Raw genomic sequence first — 20,063 nt, forward strand, 5'->3', positions numbered from 1 at the left:
TTATCTTAAAAGCTCAAAGAACATATTAATGTTATATTGAAAATGGAAAGGATCAAAAAGATACCTGTATCTTTTATTATACTCTGGAAATATCACAAATATATCTTAATTGTACCACTTTCATATGGCCTAATTTAGGATTGCTTTTTATATGTTCTTTATTTAATTTTTAAATAAGATGCTTAATTTTGCATATTAATCACTGTAAAGAACTAAAAATTCTTATAAACACAATAAAACAGGGTAAAATTTCAGGAAACACTTATTGAATGGAATTGAATTGAATACATTATTCTCTGAGAAACTGGCTCGATAGAAACTTTCATACCATTATTCAAAGTTTGATGACAGACATACAAATACAAGAAGATTAAGAGAAAAATACAAAAACTAACTTTAGATTTAGTGAAAAAGTAGTATATTTTACCTCTAAAGCCTAAATTATGTAATTTAAGCTTGATTTATTCTTTGAAACAGTCGCTAAATCAAATGTTTTCAAAATAAATAAATTATATGAATACCCTTAAAAATGAAAAGAAATTATAATAGTTCAAATATTAAGAGCCCAGATGGGCACTGAGGTTATGACTCAGATGATCGTTCTTTAGTCACTTGGCTATGTTCAACTATAGACGTTTGTTCAGTGAGAAAGAGCTCCTTCACTTTAAAAATGAATGAAATATTTTAATACTGAGTATTAATACTTAATACTAAATATTAACAAAAATATTACCTTGATTTCATATGTTGTTCCAGGATTAAGATTAGTAAGAAGAACTTCCAGACTATCTGGCTTTGTTCTAACTTGTGTGTATTCTGTTTGCATCCATGGACAAACCTCCTTATATTTCACAATGTAAGATATAATCCTTCCATTTGGATTAGGTGGTGTATTCCAAGACAGAAGAATCCCAGCAGATCCAACTCTTTCTCCTGCTAGGAAGACTGGAGGTCCTGGTTCTATTTTTAAAGATATGTTGTTAAAAGGTCAAACGATTATTGTATCTTCACAATCATAAGTAAGAAAGTTTTTTGTTTTGTTTTGTTTTTTACAAATGTATACTTTTGAAGTTCCCAAAGACTAACGGTCTCTCAAATGTGAGTTTATCCTCCCTCGAGCTTTGCTACCAAAAGAAAAAAAAAAAAAAAGACTAAAATGCCTTAGGGGATACCAAAAACATTCTTTTATAAGAATGTAAAAAATGGAATGCTATGACATACTACATGCCAAATACCCTTTTCACGCCAGATCATTTTTAAAAGAGACTTATTTGTGCAAAGCTTCCCCATAAAACTAAGAGAGCAAGAATACAGTCTTACCAACTAAATAATTCTTCCTAAGCAAGAGCAGTGAGTTTATCTTCTTGGCTCTGGATTATTATTATTTTTGGATTATTTAAATATTACCATTAACAGTCTCTGATCCATTTCACAAACAAGTATAATTATCTTTACTCTCTGAAAGTCAAGAAAGCTAAAGAACCAGTAGAACACAGATGCTAAACAGATCACTTTCTTAAGTTTCCACTTTGCTTTAATTACTAACCTGTCTTCATGTTAGTGAAAAAAAATAGCACATATGACTCATGTAAGTATTTCCACCCAATGGAGTTATATTAGCTGCAAATACTACTTCATAAAAAGGGAAGACATATATACTCACTTGTTACATTCGTTGTCACTGTTCTACTAACAGGTGAGCTGTATGTGGTAGCAGAAATAGAAGAGATAGTTACATTGTACCTAGTACCAGGAACCGCATTGGAAACATCAACCTAGAACACCCAAAGCAAAGAATTGTGTTAAAACTTTATGGAAAACAAGAAACCTAAAACAATAAATCTATCACAACAAGAAAATAAAGAACATCTCACTCTATAACTCTGCACTGTTTAAAATATTCCAAGTTCCATATTATTGTAAAATATAAATTTGTTCCATCACATAACTATTTACCAAATAACAGGTAAGAAAAACTTACAAAACTTACTGTGCTATCAAAAACTAAATCAGTATTTCAATCTCTCTAGTTTATTATCACAAGAAACAACTATTTAAGAGTCTTAGGAAATCTACAGCCCATTGTTTAACCCTTGTTTTTAGGAGTATATATGAAATACCTGGGTCTCTGAAGTTCCAATAAAAAGTAAAAGAAAAATGATAAGAAAATCCATCATTATTACATTTTTCAGGCAGTGGAATCACATTGATGGCTCTAGAGAGAAATGTTGCCTGCATTAATGATTTAAAGACAGATCCTCCTGGCAAGTACACAATTAATGAGCCTGGATTACTCAATAGCTCTGCCCTTTCTTTGTTAAACTATTCATGAACCCTTGGATGGCTGGCTGTAGGTTCTGGTAAGACTTAAGAAAAAAAAAGGCATAGACGTTGCTAAGGTAACAGTCCACCCATGCTGAAACTTACACTCATCAATTCAGCATCAGTGTTTTTGTCTTCATTTTATGCCTTTTAAAAACTCTCAGAAGAGTGAGTATTCATGGCGTATGAGTTTCATAAAGCACTTTCTTATGAGGACCAAATATAAATACAAGTTGGCTCGGCAAGTACGAAAATGAAAACTATACCTGATACTCTCCACCTCCAAGATCTTTGATAGTAACAAAGCCACTGTCAGGAACAAGATCCACATGAAACCTTTCCACATGGCCAGAGGGCAGGCTCCAGTACAGAGAAAAGGAATGCACAGAAATATTGAAGGCTTTAAGTTTCTTGGGTTTTTCTGGTTCTGATATTTTTAAAAAATAAATAAAGGTTTGAAATTGAGTTAATTCTCCTAAAGATTCAAAGAAAATATTAAAATCAATAGTCTATCAGATTTCAATATAACCACATTGTTAAAAAAAAAAAAAAAAAGCGCCGAGATCTTTAAATTCTTTCTGGTCACACAAAGGTGTCAAGCACTTAAATCTTTGATAATAATAATTTTTAAGTACAATTATCAGAAGTAAAATATCCATTTATGTATCTGTTTCTGGGATATTCTTTATCTGCTAAAATCTGTCAGTTGCCCAAATCGTTTTGGGTTTTTTTTTATGATTTTATTTATTTATTCATAAGAGACACGGGGGGGGGGCGCAAAGACACAGGCAGAGGGAGAAGCAGGCTCCATGCAGGGAGCCCGACACAGGACTCGATCCCAGGACCCCAGGATCACGCCCTGAGCCAGAGGTAGACGCTCAACCACTGAGCCACCCAGGCGTGCCCAAATTGTTTTTTAAAGCTTATGCTCTAATTGAAAATTTGAATCATTTTAAGCAAACTATTTAAGTCCAAACTATTGGACTTATAATATCCAATTATCTGGATATTTTACCAAGCTGAAGATAATTAGAAAAAATATAACTAACGTCTGCCAAATTTTTCAAAGGGTGAACATTTCTGATGAATATTTAGTTAGGTGTCTCCTTAAAAAAAAAGAGCTATTTTCATGTAGGAAGTGAAATATGATAGCTTTTAAACAATAATTCTTTAAATAAGTATTAATTATCCTAGCCACTTCAACCATATTTTTCTACCTTTGCTTCCACTGTTCCCAAAGTTTTGTTTATGCTGCTTTTACCTCCTTAAAGGGAGTTTTCTACTTAAAGTTCTTCTGATTGGTTGCCAATGAGTCAGATTTTTGCTCTGTCTTATCTTTAGTGCCGATTCCAGACAAACAATATAGGGGGAGGAAGAGATATTATGAAGCCAAGCATGTGAAAAACATACCTGATAAAGACCCAATCTAATAGCATTTCCAAAAGTAAGGACTCTAGGATTAATTATTTAGCTCCACTTCTCATTTTAAAGCCCATGTATCAGAGATGACTTAAAATGGATATAATAAAAAATGAAATATACATCTTGTAACAAAATTATTAGGGCATATGGCATAAAATAGACATCTTAACAGGTCAATTTCTCACGTTTAGGTGGGTGAGAGAGATACTTCCAGAGGAGTTTTTCTTTATCTTCTTTGAAAAGTTCCTTTAATGCTTATAATGCTTCCCTATAAGTGATCCTGGTGTTGATGAATTAATTTCCACTATGACATTCTCAAAGATACAGCCAACATTCTCTTGGCATCATCTCCAAACTGTCATGTAGGGAAAAGTGTATTTTTATAATGACTCTTTAGAAATACTGTAAACCCAAGGTGAAAGGTCAGAGGAATACCCCGTTTGTAGGGGTAAAATTCCTTCATTGTGCATAGCTGCCGGCATTTTTCCTGGATCATTCGGCACACATACCTATGTCCTCTCTATTCCCAAGCTTAAGAGAAAAGAGCTCAGTTCTCCTCACCAGCCCACATTAAAATACATAAAGGTCTAACATGACAAAAATCCAATGAATTACTACTCACATTTTCTGATTTATATGAGGGCTAATACTATTTATTTCCTCAAAGATCCTGAAATGCAACTAAGACCTATGAAATCTTAGGCAAAACCTGGGAAAAGACCTAGGATGAAACTCTGGAAGAAAAAAAAAAGATAAAAATGAAGGTCTGTTTACTGGGATGGTGGTAAGATAGGATGTAGTTTCCTAGACTGTGGTTTAAGATTACACACTGAAGGACTCTTGGCTAAGGATGAAGTATGTGTCACTAAGAAGAGGAAGGATATATTTGTCTGGAAATCTGCCAATCTGATCAAGAGGGAAGGTCTGGAAGCTTCAAGACAGTTTGGTAAGGACTTTTCAAAGCAGAGTGAATAGAAACCCTGGAAATGCACTGAATTTAGTGTAACTGAGAAAGGCCAGCCTGAGCTTCTGGAATCAAGTAAGAAGGAGGAGAGGTGCTGATCATGTAGGCCATAATAAAGATGTTAGCTTTTTCTCACTCCTAAATGCAATGGAAAAGTGGGGAATTTTAAGAGGAAAACAATGTGACTTTCTAACAATTATTATTTTAAAAGCTTTACTTTGAAATGATATATGAACGGTATAAGATTTGGAGAGAAGCAAAAATGGCAATAGGAGGCCAATTCGTAGATGTTGTGTTAATATGAACAGAGGAAAAAAAAGGAGGCTTGCCCTCAGAAAAAGGATGGAGATGGAGTAATGCTTATGCCATTGTGGAAGAATGCAGACTCCTGCATATGGGCTGGAATATTCAATGAACTGAAAGTAAACACATGGCTTGTACCTCGTGGGATATAATCTTTTAAGAGGTAGGAAAATATGAAGCAAAAATATTATTCCCAACCAAATTATTGCTAACCAATAAAAATCAAATTGGGAAATGGATGTGTTTGGAGTTTTCAGAGAATATTGCATTGTGTTCAATTTAATTAGGGCTAGCAAACAGAATTCTAGGCTTAGGTACATATTTTTTTAGACCAGAATTTCTCAAGCTAATCCTCAGAACCCTAAATCCTTAGAGTCTAATAAAAGTTGTTGTATGATTAAGCCACTTTGTCAATAATTTCTTTTTTAAGTTAAACAGCTTTCTTTATTGCAGGATATCTCAGAGACTTAAATATGCTTAACTGTCTTATGATTCTGTAAAGCAGCACTGTCCAAAAACAACATAATGGGAGCAACATTAAAAAGATAAAAAGAAACATGTAAAATTAACCCAATATATATATTTTTTAACCCAATATATCAAAAATATCATTTCATCTATAGTCAATATAACTAACATTATTAACGAGCTAGTTCCCTGTCTTCTATACTAAGTCTTTGAAATCCTATGTCCTTCACATTTATAGCACAGCTGAATTTAGACTAGCTACATCTTAAAAGTCAATAGTCCTAGATTGCTAAATCACGACATATTGAACAGTATAGCTTTAAAGAATCTCTCAACTTTTCCCCTTGGCATTTTAGTGAATTTACCTAAATTGCATTTTGAGAAGCTGAAAAAAGAAAACCCAGAAATATAATCCCATGATCAGTGTCCATAAAGAAAAATAACAGTTCAAAAGGAATTAAGAGGACCACAAAAACAAAATTCTGATATAAACTATGGTACATTAACCTCTAAGAAAGAGTAAGAATTCAAAATGGAAGAGCAAGCTACACAGAGAACTCCTCAGTAGATTCTGACTCAAAAAAATATACATACACAAAGTAAGAGAAAAATATTACATACCTTGGAATACCCACAAAAAAAGCGTACCTACTTATCAAAATAGTATCAAGAAAACAAAAGTCAACTATTTTAAAATAAAATGGGAAGACTTAAAAAGTTTCCATTATAATATTTTCTATGTGCTAACACTGTATAGAAGTTTCATATTTACTTCCAAGTGAAACAAGTCAATCGGAGAAGGACAAACATTATATGGTCTCATTCATTTGGGGAATATAAAAAAATAGTGAAAGGGAATAAAGGGGAAAGGAGGGAAAAATGAGTGGGAAATATCAGAGAGGGTGACAGAACATGAGAGACTCCTAACTCTGGAAAATGAATTAGGGGTGGTGGAAGGGGAGGTGGGCAGGGGGGTGGGGGTGACTTGGTGATGGGCACTGAGGGGGGTACTTGATGGGATGAGCACTGGGTGTTATTCTATATGTTGGCAAATTGAACACCAATAAAAAATAAAAATAAATAAATAAATAAATAAATCCTTCCATGATTAAATCATAGGCTGGGCATAATATATACTATGACTGAGGAGATACTCATGCATAAGACAGGCAAAATTATAACAAACTCCTACCAAATTTATGATGTCTTCCACACTGTCATAGCACTTTCACACACTGTATGTAATGTAACAATTCATAAGCACATGGTATTATTGTTGTCATTTAAAAATGAGAAAACAGAGAAAGAATTTAGGCAACTTCACCAAGGTCTTAAAGCTAGGCTAACAGGTGAATGGCAGAGCCAGGATTTAGACCTAGAAGCACTAGCTTCAGAACTTAAGGTTCAATTATTATGATAACTGCATCACTTTAACCTATACAAAGTGGCTTATAAATAGTAGTAGATCAAGAAATCCTAAATCAATCAATATTTTATAGAGGATTCAAGCAATAGGGCGATCCACAGTTTTAAGTCTAAGATTATTATTTGAAATGGCCCCCTAAATTGAGACTCTACCTAAACACGTCCTGTGTCAAGGCAACACATATTTATCAAGCGCCTATAGCTTCCTCATATTTCAGAAATAAGTATAAACTATTAATAAAATAAACATTCTTTAATAAGTGAGCATCACATTAGCTGCCACAAGAGTCTAAACAAAGAATTGTTTTTTAGGACAGGCACTGATCATAGGTCCTGGAACTGGATTACTGGGTTTAAATCCTGGCTCTGCCAAATAAATAAGCTTTTAGGCAAAGTCCTTAACCCCTCTGTATCTCACTAGCCTCATCAACTTGGGGATAATAATACTGCTACTACACACATTGTAGTGAGAATAAAATAAGTAAACACATGTAAAGTGCTTAGAAGAGTGGCTTGAACATAGTAAGGCTTAGTACATGTAAGCCATGATTAGTAGGAATTGTTATTCCTCCTATCTTTCTCTGTAAACCTTGGCCATCTCTTTGTAAAACCATCACACTGCCTCTTCTTAATTTCTTACTTTTAGCCCCCTCCTCATGTCAACTGTGCTCTGCACACAATGGGCCCTCCAGCATTGTTCCATTATCACCACTCTTTACAAAAAGCAGGGTGGAGGGATCTTTTCCTGCTCCAGAGTCTCTCTAATCAGGAATCCTAGGTTACCACCCTTCCCTATTTCCTCTTATCAACTCACTTCCCAAAATCACTCCTCTCCTCTAACACTTCCACTATCCACCTATAATCTCTCAAATCCCATCTCCTAAACCACACTGTAAAACCATTGGAACCAGTAGAACATTAGGTTCCTACTATTTCATAAAGCACTCTCTTTAAAATGACCAGTCTATATCTTCCATAAAACTTTTTTGACACTGATGTTACTTTGGTTACTTTTTCCTCAGACCAAATTCTAAGTAAGCAAACCCTGTCCCATTCATTGCATAATCTTCCTTACCTGTCCATCAGCAAAATATTTATCATACTTTTTTCTCAATCTTTGCTCAGTGGTCTATTTGATCATTCCATCCAACCACATATATCAGTGCTTACCACAGACCACTTGTGATTTTGCCAACTTCTGGCAATTTCTGAATTTCTGAGGATTTTGGAAATGAAATTAGATCATCATGATTAAGATGCTACTGCTATGTAGTGGGCAGAGGTCAGGGAAATAGTTAAACATCCTACAGTGCACAGGACAGATCAGCATAAAAGAGAATCACTCAACCCAAAATGTCAATAGTGCTGAGTTTAGAAAACCTGTCAGAGACTAAAACTTCTTGAATGCATCCAGTTTTAATGTGTTGGATTGTATTACCTATTGTGACACTCTGCAGGAAAAAAAGACATTGAATACATGATTTAACATATGCGCTTTTTAAGAAATAGTAAAGATGCATAGTATTTATATATAAACTATATTTGAAATGTAAAAAGTTGAAATGTACAACTGGGTGGTTCAGTTGGTTAAGCATCTGCCTTCAGCTTGGGTCATGATCCCAGGACTGTGAGATCAAGCTGAGCCCCATGAACAGCTCCCTGCTCAGCGGGGAGTCCACTTTTCCCTCTCCCTCTCCCTCTGCTCCTCCCTCTCTCCCTTTCTCCTCCCCACTGCTTGTGTGCTCTTGCTCTCTCTCAAATAAATAAAATCTTTAAAATTAAAAAAATTAAATGTAAAAAGTATAATAGAATGTTTAAGAGCCATAAGATTCTCAGAGATCATGTACTCCAAATTACACTGAAACACAAAAGCCCAAGATACTAGGTAATGACCAATAACAGTCAGTTAATAAGTATCAAATCCAAGAGTAAAGCTCGTTTATGAATTCTAAACTCACTGCTTGTTTTACATTGTCACATATATATCACATTTAGGGAAACAATAGTGTATTCAGTATGTAGAATAATGACACTCCAAGGTGTCCATATGCTAAACCCTGGAACCTATTAATATGTTATGTTATATGGCAAAAGGAGCTTTAGATGTAATTAAGATTATGATTTTTTTTAAAAGATTTATTTCTTTATTCATTCAGAGAGAGCGAAGAGAGAGGCAGAGACACAGGCAGAGGGAGAAGCAGGCTCCATGCAGGAAGCCCGATGTGGGACTCGATCCTGGGTCTCCAGGATCACACCCCGGGCTGCAGGCGGCGCTAAACCGCTGCGCCACTGGGGCTGCCCAAGATTATGAATTTTCAAACAGAGAAATCAACCAAGATTATCCAGGTAGACCCAATCTAAACACAAAGACCCTTAAAATTGAAAGAGGAAAAATAGTCCCATGTAACAGAAAAAAAGGTAGGATAGCATTTAAGCATGAGGGCAATTCAATCTCCTTTGTTGGCTTTGGAGATGGAAGAAGATGATTACAAGCCAAGGAATGATGCTTCCTCTAGAGCTGGAATTAATTCTCAGCTGACAGCCAGCAAAGAAATGGTTACTTCCGTCCTACAAGCACAAGGAACTGAACATTGCTAACAACCTATATGAACAAAGAATTGGGTTTCCCCCAAACCTATAAAAAGGAACACAGCCCTCTGAACACCTTGATTCTAGACTGGTAAGATCTGTGTTGAACATATGACCTACAGAATTAGGACATGATAAATTTTTTGTTGTTCCGTGCCACTAAGCTTATGGCAATTTGTCAAAACACCAATTAGAGGCAAACAATATGTGCAAGAACCACATAACAAATATCCATAGATCGAGTTATCATTTCATGTTTGCTTTGGATCATGTTGAATTCACAGTCTTAAAGATTACTTAAGAGTAATTTCATGAGTTATTGCTGTTCTTTTTCCAAAAATTTAAAATATTGATAGGTTTCACAGCCTCATTTGAATTTTAAAATGATGCTTTAAATTATGCATAATAGGATTTTGTTCTCTTCTCATATGCAAACAAAAAATCCTACAATGTTGAATGCTTATAATTCCACAAATATACCATTATTCATTTATATGTCCATAATTTTGCATAGGCTGTTCCTTCTGTGAGTCCACCTTTCCTTACACCCCATATATCCTCTAGTCTAATTAGAAAACTCTATATCCTTTATAGTCATTACCAGGCTCAAAGAATCTTCTCCATCCATGCCATGGAGCTAGTCATTCCCTTTTCTGTACAACCAGAATAAGTTTGAACTTACTTCCATTGTTTCACCTATTAATTTGATTTATACTATATGTGCTTCTATGCTTCCATTCTTTACTACTCTATGTACATTCTAAGACTATACTTTTTCATGTGTGTAGCACATAGTAGGACACAAAAGACAATGAATAAGTTTTTAGGAGGATGGATGATTCCCCAAATTATCCACCTAATTTCACTAGCTGGACCTCTTATTTGATGTGACACTCAAGAGAAATATTAACTACATTTCATGAGCACTGACCATGTACCAGATACTGTTTCATCCGATTGCACTTTATATATATTATCTCAAAAATCCACAGAATATCCCAATAAAATGAATATTTTTACATCATTTTATAAAGTTTAAATTTTCAAATTGCAAAAAATGCATTGAACTTTTATTTTGAACAGTATAATATGCAACACAAATATGAATTTTTAAAATATCACCAAGAGTTTGTATACCTGCAACAGCTCTGATAAATGTGCCAGGTCCTTCAACACTGCCTCTCATTCTATGTACTGTGATGTTATATATTCCACCAGGAGTCAGATCTGTAACTGTGTGCTCTGTAATAATTCCCCAAATAAGATATTCTTGTACAAATGTTCTGTTTGATATATAAATCTTGTAATGAGTGAAGTTGGTCTCTGTTGGATTCCACATTAAATTGGCAGAAGTAGTATTCACAGCTTTTAACGTTAAGCCACATATCCTAGATGGTTCTATTGAAAAAGTAAATTATATGTAAATTAAAATTGCATATATATGTGTAAAAACAAAGCAAACATGAATAATATAATTTAATCGTCTATGTACTAATCCTTAAATTTATTCATGTATAACATCCTCCATGGTCAGCTCTGCAAATAGAGGAATAGGACATTATATATATTTGATTTCAATTTAAGTGGCACATTAATATCCTCTCTAGTTCCTAAATGATTTTCCTTAATCAATCATAAATCACTAGTCATTCCTGTAGACTTGTGCTTCCTGAGTGCTTATAACAAGAAGTATCCTCATACTATATAGTCCCAGGTTTGTTAGCTACCACCTAGCAGTTAGCTAGATTTTAAATAAAAATGAAATAGAAAAACTGGATACCTGGGTGGTTCAGTTAGTTAAGCATCTGACCCGGGGATCCCTGGGTGGCGCAGCGGTTTGGCGCCTGCCTTTGGCCCGGGGCGCGATCCTGGAGACCCAGGATCGAATCCCACATCAGGCTCCCGGTGCATGGAGCCTGCTTCTTCCTCCGCCTGCGTCTCTGCCTCTCTCTCTCTCTCTGTGACTATCATAAATAAATAAAAGTTTTAAAAAAAAAAAAAAAAAAAAAGCATCTGACCCTGGATTTTGGCTCAGGTCATCATGTCAGGGTCTTGATATCAAGCTCTGTATTTGGCTCCATGCTAGGCACGGAGCCTGCTTAAGATTCTCTCTTTTCTGTCCCTGCCCCTTCAAGCTTGCTTTCTCTTTCTTGAAGAAGAAGAAGAAGAAGAAGAAGAAGAAGAAGAAGAAGAAGGAGGAGGAGGAGGAGGAGGAGGAGGAGGAGGAGGAGGAGGAGGAGGAGGAGGAGGAGGAGGAGGAGGAGGAGGAGGAGGAGGAGAAAGGAAGGAAAGAAGGGAAGGGGGAAAAGGAAGGGAAGGGAGGATGGAAGGAAGGGAGGGAAAGATAGGTTAGAGAATGAGTAAGGGCCAGAAGTAAGGTACTTTCAAATGTGGTTCTCCTGGTTACATCAAAGTTTTCAGCATTCCTGTATTGCTGCATATTTAATACATTTGTCATTGGAAGTAATATTGTTTCTTGCACTACACCAACTGGTCTCCACTGAGAGGGGATCCTGTATACTTCACAAACTTTCATAAGAATTATTGGTAAGATACTATTACTCCACATCACCCAAAATATTATGAGACTGATTTTCAGTCAATTTACAAACATCAGGGAAGAGAAAATTTCTCTGCTTATCAAACCCCTTCCTCAGTAGAAAATGAATTGTGTTTATATTATTATGGCATACTATATATAGTGTTTGTGTGTGTATACACACACACACGTATACATGTATACACACATATGTTCCATGTATGGCACACATATATATACATATATTGGCTTAAGATTATTAAAAAAAAACTCTAGGTACTTCCCAAAACACTTAGGCATATAAAGATTTTGTTATTGTTCATATAGCTTTTGAGAATTATCTTAATCATATTTTTATAGTCATAATTATTCTGTATTATCAGTTTTTGTCTTAAAATAGCTTTATTTGTGCTAAGCCAAAATACTTTAAGTTCTCATACAACTATAAGGCAAAGAATTTATTCATGATATGAACATACTTGTAGCCACTTTCTTCATTGCAGATAAACTGTAATCTTTGCCTCTAACTGTCTTCAGGTCCAACATGTAGTCCATGCCTGGAATCAAATTCTTTACTTTGGCTTTGTTACCATATACAATTATTTTAAATATCTTTTCCTTTCTAGATGCCATACTATAGGATATCTAGAAAAAGAGAGAAATTTATGTTTTTAATTGCTTAAAAATAATATACTTAGCACCAACTTTGTACAAATCAAATTCATATACATTAATACTGCAAGGAAGGGACTGTGATTCTTCCTATATTCACCAAGGAGTAATTTGGGGCGAGTTTTTACTGAACTTAGTAAAGTTCACATAGTAATAAGCAGAGTGCACTGAGGTTTATGCACTAAAATACCAATAGTCTCAAATTGTTCTTTAAATTTCTTTTTTATACACACACACACACACATATATATATATACACACCTACATGGATATAAATGTATGCATATATATGTATATACAAATATATAAATAAAATATTTAAAATATATATTTGTGTACATATGTGTATGTATATACATATATATATTCTCACTTATATGTGGATATGTGCGTAATAGATGTACTGCATAATGAATTGGAGTTTTCATGTTGGCCACTTTAAAATAAAAAAATGTGTAAAATTGTTATGTAAAATTCTACTCTCCCAACTCTACATAAGCAGCAGAGGGAGAAGGAGAAAGCAGGAATCAATGGAGTCCCAATTTTCTGACCTAGTGAAGAATACCATGGCTTTTCTCTGACTTCCCAAGGTATGGTAATAGGGTGCTTCTGCCCACACCCCACATTGTAGGTAAATGAGAGACTGACATGTATCACTACTATAAATTGAGGGTGCCTACTAGAAAGAATGATACCTCCCAGTTGGACGTACTTAGCAGACTTCCTGCTCATGTTCCTGACTGATCAGAGAAAAAGGAAATTGGAAAAGAAAAAAAGAACATTGCAAAAACAAGAGCTGTGGAGCAATCTGTACACCCACTTTTGCCCTGACAAAGATGCCAATTTCCCATGAGTCAAGTACAATCACAGAGAGTAGTCCGTGTTAAACCATCTTGCCAGTACCCCATCTAAGAAGGCTGGCCTCTGTACAAAGACCCTGGTAGCATAAAGCAGTGAGATATAATGTCAGAGGAAAGGGTTGAGAGGAGGTAGGAAAGGTTAAGCCTGAGGTAGGTCCATCATGTCATGGAAATGGACAATGGAGACAACCCTTAGGGCCCTTCAGAGAACTTACACCTGTGCCTCAGGTATTTGGAGGACTGTTAAACAGATTGGAAGACATTCAGTGTTAGAGGAGTCAAACAAAAACAAAAATAAAACAGCAAGAGTGAGAACAACAAAAATAGACACCTGGAATAGAGAACACATTCCAATTTATTAAATGAACGCATGATAAATGTCATGCTCCATGCCAGCCCATCTTTCATTGTAACCTGAGCCAATCAATTATTCATTAAAGCTCTGAGAATTGGCATTGTCTTTAGAAATTTTCAGTGGAATAACCTGATAGTTCTAATACCTTAGAGATTTATTGATGCATTAAAAGCTGTAATAAACTTTAGTCTTCTTCACTCCATATTTCATGTTTGTAAAGCAGAAAGATGTATCTAAATGAAAATAATGACATTAATTTTATAAATTATTTAAACTTTATTATGTTTTTAAAAACAATTGTTATGTGGTAGTAATCAGAGAAAAAAATTTCCTAGGTAGACATGTTTATCATTGTCTTGAGGGAAGGGTGTTTTGTTACTGAGAAGGATAATCATGAGGTCTAGAAACATATCATTGTTTATTGATTTATAAGTTGTCACTGACAATTACCTTACTTGTCTGGCATATGGAAATGCAGGAGGAGTAAGGAGAATGCTAAGGACTTTTGGTACAAAAAAGGATGGTGGGAGGAAGTACCTTGTAATAGTAGAATATAATTTTAATGGAGTGCTAATTAGAATATACAAAGAGTTGTATTAAGGTCTTATTGAAGGGATAGAAAGAAAAGAAATAGTCTGTAGTGATCTCACATAAAAATATATAAATTCTTAAAATCCAACTTGAAGGATAGAGGTTTGTTTCCCAAAGTATGTGGACTATACACCTAATAGAAACCAACTGAAAACAATGCAATTTTCACTTTATTTCTAGTTTTAAAGCATACTTTGAAGACCTCGGATAATTAATTTTAAATGATTAGGAAAATGATCCCAATTATGCAATTACACTGTGCTAACCAAACAGGATACTGTTGCTTAATTCATTAAAATTTAACAAATAATCTCATTGATTGAGAAAGACTAGGATAACAATTAGTGATATAATATAGTTGAAAAAATAATCTGAATCCTAAATATTAATATGATTCCTTTGAATAAATTTTACTTATTAGTAGATACTTACCTTACAGTCTCTGGGGAAAAAAGTGCTCATTCAAAAATAGGAATAAGCAACTCTAGGGTTATATATTTTACCTGACAACGAATAATTTTACGCCTCAGTTGACTGCAAAGAAAGATCATTCTTTTTGGCATTTGCCTTGAGAAATGAGAATCAGGACAGCCAGACAAGGGTAAAAAAAAATGTGAAATTACAATTAACATTAAAAATGTTGAGAGTTTTCACTAGAGAATACCTACACTGAATACAAAAAGGAGTCCAATCATTTCAGAAAGGATAGAATTTTTAATGAATGATTTATTAGGAGGCCACTATCATTGAATGACATTTAGAAATAACAAATAGAATGCTCACTCCTGACTTTGTGAACTTACTAGTGTAGAATAACTTCTTTTCCATGAGTATGAATCCTACTAAAAGTGCATCTCAAGTTCTACCCTTTACTGATACTATATTCAGTACTGATATCTTCCCTCAATAATTACCCCAATCATATATGGGAAAACAGTGTTATGTGAAGTTTTACTTATTTATCAAACATTTACTGAGCTTCTAATTCAGGGCAACCATTAGAATAGATACTAGGTATCTATTATACTGTGATAAAGAAGAGAGGAAAGGCATCTGATTGTAGGGAAGCTTCTAGTGGAAGCACCTAACAACAAGCAACTCAATGAATAAATGAATGAGATAACTCAGCTACATCAGGGATTGAATAAAAAGGGCAGTTTTATTTAGATTAGAAAATCAGAGAAGGAGATGAGAAGATAATAATTGAGATTAGAATTTAATAATAGGAAAAAGGCAACAAAAATTGAAAGCAAGGTATCCATGCAAAATGAATGTCAAGGGAAAAACCTTGTAATGAAGATGTTTTTGGCATGCTAGGGGAACAGAGAGAAAGTCACACATGGTTGTAGCATAGCAACAAAGTAGACGGGATAGATGAAGGTCCAATCAGATGAGATCTTGGAGACCATGTAAAGAGTTTAGATTTTATTTGAAGAGCAGTGGAAATCTACTAGGGAATGTTAAACTAATAAGAGACACTTGTTTTTAATAGCTTTCTTTCTTCTTAGCTGTTATGTGGAAAGTGGATTGTAAGGAAATTAAGAATGAAAACAGAGACCAGTTGGGATGTGAGAAGCTACCATCTGTCACCTAGGCTGCTGGTCTTGGTAAGACATGATAGCAACTGGGCCAAGAGAGGTGTAATGAAGACGGAGAGAAATAGACACACTGACAATCTGTTTTAGAGGTATAAGTGGCAGGACTAGCTGATGGACTGAGGGATGAGGGAATAGGAAAAATTGGGCAGTGATTTAAGGACAGTATCCTTTCCTAAATTGGGAGAGACTGGAAGGAGCAGAGATGGGCTCACAAGATAAAGGCAGAGCCTTGTAAACCATGGTAGGAGTCTTTAAATACAAGAATGATATATAAATTTTACTTATAAGAAAGAGCATTCTGATTGTTGTGTGGCAAGGGAAGGGGTAAAGAGATTCACATTAAAATTAATCTTCCTTTATTGTGAACTGTGAACCATGAAACTTAAAAAAAATGAAAACAAATAATTCAATCCTTCATTCAACAAAATATTTATTGACTCCTGCTATATGTCAGACACTGGTCTCAGTAACAGTACCAAATGGTGATCAAAGAAGACAAAAGACCTGCTCTCATGTAATTTGTAATTTAGCACATGCTAAACACGTTATCTCATTAAATTCCTTCAACCGTTCTACAGAATAACAATAATCTTCACTGACAGATGAGGAAATAGGGCCAAAGAGTAAAAAACTTGCCCGAGAGTTAACGGTAGAAGTGAAGTTAGGATTTAAAGCAAAACAATTCCAGGGCCTTGATTCTTCCTTTCCACATAATGCCTACCACACCTTGTGAAATCACAAGAAAACTAACATGGGTGTGTATATCAAAGTTGCATCACCCCAGAAATAAACCTATGCTTGCATTATGAATTAATCTATGACAAAGGAGGAAGAATACAATGGAGAAAAGAGAGTTATCTTCAATAAATGGTTCTGGATACACTGAACAGCTACACACAAAAAATAGTCAAAAAGAACTGGACCACTTTCTTACAACATCACACACGAAAATAAACTCAAAATGAACTAAAACTTAAATATGAAACTAGAAGCCATAAAACTCCTAGAAGAAAACATAAGTAGTAATTTCTTTGACATCAGCCATAGAAACATCTTTCTAGGTATGTCTCCTCAGGCAAAGGACACAAAAGCAAAATAAACTACTGGGTCTACACCAAAATATCTCAAAGTATTTTTTATTTCTCCTTTGATTTCTTCATTGACCCACTGATTGTTCAATAGCATGTTGCTTAATCTCCACATTTTTGTGACTTTTCCAGTTTTCCTCTTCTAATTGATTTATAGTTTCATACCATTGTGGTCAGAAAAGATGCTTGATGTGATTTCAATCTTCTTAAATTTATAAAGATTTGTTCTGTGGTGAACATGTGATCAATCCTGGAGAATATTCCATGTGCTCTTGAGATGAATCTGTATTCTATTGTTTGGGGATGGAATATTCTGTATTTATCTATTAAGTCTTTCTGGCCCAATGTGTCATTTAAGGCTGATTTTTCTTTACTGATTTTTCTTTCTGGATTATCTATCCATTGAATTAAGTATGGTATTAAAGTCCCCTACTATTATTATACTGATGTGTATTTATCCCTTTAGGTCTATTAATATTTGCTTTATGTATTTAGATGCTTCTATATTGGTGCATAAACATTTATGAATGTTGAATCCTTTTGTTGGATTGAGCCCTTTATCATTATCTAATTCTCTTCTTTGTCTTTTATTACAGGCTTTTTTTTTTTTTTTAAGATTTAGTCATTTATTTGAAAGAGACAGAGTGAGAGAGAGAGAGTACATGAATAGGGAAAGGGGTAGAGGGAGAGAATCTTCAAGAAAACTCACTGCTGAGCATACAGCCTGACGCAGAACTTGATCCTACAGCTCATGAGATCAAGACCTGAGACAAAACCAAGAGTCAGACACTCAACTGAGTAGCCGCGAGATGCCTCTATTATAGCCTTTGTTTTAAATCAGACTATTTTGTCTGATGTTAATATAGCTACCACAGCTTTCTTTTGGTTTCCATGTTCATAGGAACATCTTTTTCCTTCCTTTCACTTTCAGTTTCCTTTTCACTTCCTTACCCCTCTCTCTATAGGCATGTAGATGAGTCTTCTTTTTTTATCCATTTAGCCATGCCTTGTTTTTGGTTTGAAGAATTCAGTACATTCACAATGATTATGTATGTATGTATGTATGTAATCTCTACATCCAATGTGGGGCTAGGACTCATGACCCTGAGATCAAGAGTCACATGCTCCTCTGAGCCAGCTAGGCACCCCTCATAGTAATTATTGGGAAGTATGTAGTTATTGGCATTTTGATAATCATTTTCTGGTTTATTCTCTATTCTTTTCTTCTTCATTTGTTTCTTCCCTTGTGGTTTGATGACTTTAGTGTTTTACTCAGATTCCTTTCTCATTATCATTTTCATATCTACTATAGATTTTTGCTTTGTGGTTACCATGAGGCTCACATATAACATTTTATGTATACTCTATTTTAAATCTAGTTTCAATAGATAGCAGCTTAAGTTTGAATGCATTATAATACCCTACATTTTTACTCTTCTTTCCCACATTTTATGTTTTCATTTTCACATTTCACATCTTTTTATTTTGTGTATCCCTTAACAAATTATGGTAGTATAGTTATTTTTACTACTTTTGTCTTTTAGCCTTCATACTAGCTTTATAAGTGATTAATCCACTACCTCTACTACATAGTAGAGGTAGTGGATATAGTATTCATCCTATTGATTAAAATAGTATAGTATTCATCTTTACTATCGAGATTTATACTTTCATGTGTTTTCTTGTTATGGATAAATGCTCTTTATTTTCAGGTCAAAGAAGCCCCTTGAATATCTCTTGTAAGTCTGGTTTAGTAATGATGAATTCCTTTAGTTTTTGCTTGTCTGTAACACTCTTTATCTTTCCTTCAATTCTAAATGATAATTTTGCTGGGTAGAGTTATCTCGGTCAGAAGTTTTTTCTTTCAACCTGTGAATATATTGTGTCATTCTCTTCTGGCCTGTAAAATTCTTGATAAAGAAATCTCCAAAGTCTTATAGGGGTTCCCCTGTATATAACAAGATGACATTTTTCTTAAGCTGCTTTTAAAATCCTCTCTTTAACTTTTATATTTATCTTATTCAAAATGTTCTGAACTTCCTGGATGTCTATTTCTCTACACAGGTTAAGGAAGTTTTCAGCATTGTTTTCTTCAAATAAATGTTCTGCCTCTTTCTATCTCTTTTTCTGGGATCCCTATAATGTGAATGTTACTCCACTTGATGTTGTGCTGTAAGTCTTTTAAGTTATCATTCCTTTTAAAAATTCTTTTTTTCTCTTTGTTGCTCTATTTGAGTGAGTTCCACTGTCCTGTTTTCTAAGTCATTGATCTTTTCTTCTGCTTCATCTGATCTAATCTCCTTCATCTAATATCCTATTGAATCCCTCTAGTTTATTTATTTATTTTTTAGTTCAGCTGCTGTATTCTTTAGCTCTGAGTTGGATTGGTACTCTCTTCTATTTTCTATCTCCTTGTTGAAGTTCTCACTGTGTTCATCCATTCTTCTTCTAAGTTTAGTGAGCATCTTATTGACCATTACTTTTAACTTTTATCAGATAAATTATCTCCATTTCATTATGGTCTTTTTTCTGAGTACTTATCTTGTTCTTTTAAAACAGATCCTTTGTTCCCTCATCTTGCTGTTCTTTCTGTGTTCGTTTCTATGTATTAGGCAAAATAGCTATGTCTTCCACTCTTGAAAAAGAGGCATCATGTAGGAGATAAACCTTATTGTTCAACCTTGCCCCAGATCTCAGCTGTCTTTCAAAATTTTGTGATTGTCCAAAAAAGCCTGATGTATTCTTAATAGGTCCCAGTTGAAGAGGGTGTGCCAAGACCTGCTAGTGTTCCAAAGGGAGAGATCTCAGTCATCCCCAGTTTCAGAGTGATAGGAATGCAGACCCCCAAGAAGCAGGTTTTACTGTAT

General features: G+C 34.6%; 2 protein-coding genes across 5 annotated transcripts in view; both read right to left on the reverse strand.

The window, feature by feature from the left end:
* The window catches only part of PTPRQ (protein tyrosine phosphatase receptor type Q), a 200,357-nt gene extending 197,789 nt beyond the window's left edge, over positions 1-2,568 (reverse strand). For both annotated transcript variants that reach the window (XM_041738237.1, XM_041738236.1), the window contains exons 1-3: positions 2,121-2,568; positions 1,664-1,775; positions 734-960 (exon numbers count right to left, since the gene is read on the reverse strand). In XM_041738237.1, the coding sequence (XP_041594171.1) occupies positions 734-960; positions 1,664-1,775; positions 2,121-2,177 (396 nt within the window). In that variant the 5' untranslated portion in view covers positions 2,178-2,568. The remainder of the gene's footprint in view (positions 1-733; positions 961-1,663; positions 1,776-2,120) is intronic.
* Positions 2,569-12,324: 9,756 nt separating this feature from the next.
* Positions 12,325-20,063, reverse strand: part of LOC121481152 (fibronectin-like) — a 43,633-nt gene continuing 35,894 nt past the window's right edge. Inside the window, exons 17-18 of one of the 3 annotated variants that reach the window (XR_005985197.1) lie at positions 14,065-14,152; positions 12,565-12,677 (exon numbers count right to left, since the gene is read on the reverse strand). Coding sequence is in view for 2 of the 3 variants with exons in the window: in XM_041738241.1 (XP_041594175.1) it covers positions 12,495-12,677 (183 nt within the window). In the remaining variant the exon portion in view is untranslated. Of the gene's footprint in view, positions 12,678-14,064; positions 14,153-20,063 lie in introns of all 3 variants that reach the window. The other 2 variants (XM_041738241.1, XM_041738242.1) reach the window with 2 other exon arrangements.

This window comes from Vulpes lagopus, chromosome 23, assembly GCF_018345385.1.
Source record: "Vulpes lagopus strain Blue_001 chromosome 23, ASM1834538v1, whole genome shotgun sequence".
Classification (NCBI taxonomy): domain Eukaryota; kingdom Metazoa; phylum Chordata; class Mammalia; order Carnivora; family Canidae; genus Vulpes; species Vulpes lagopus.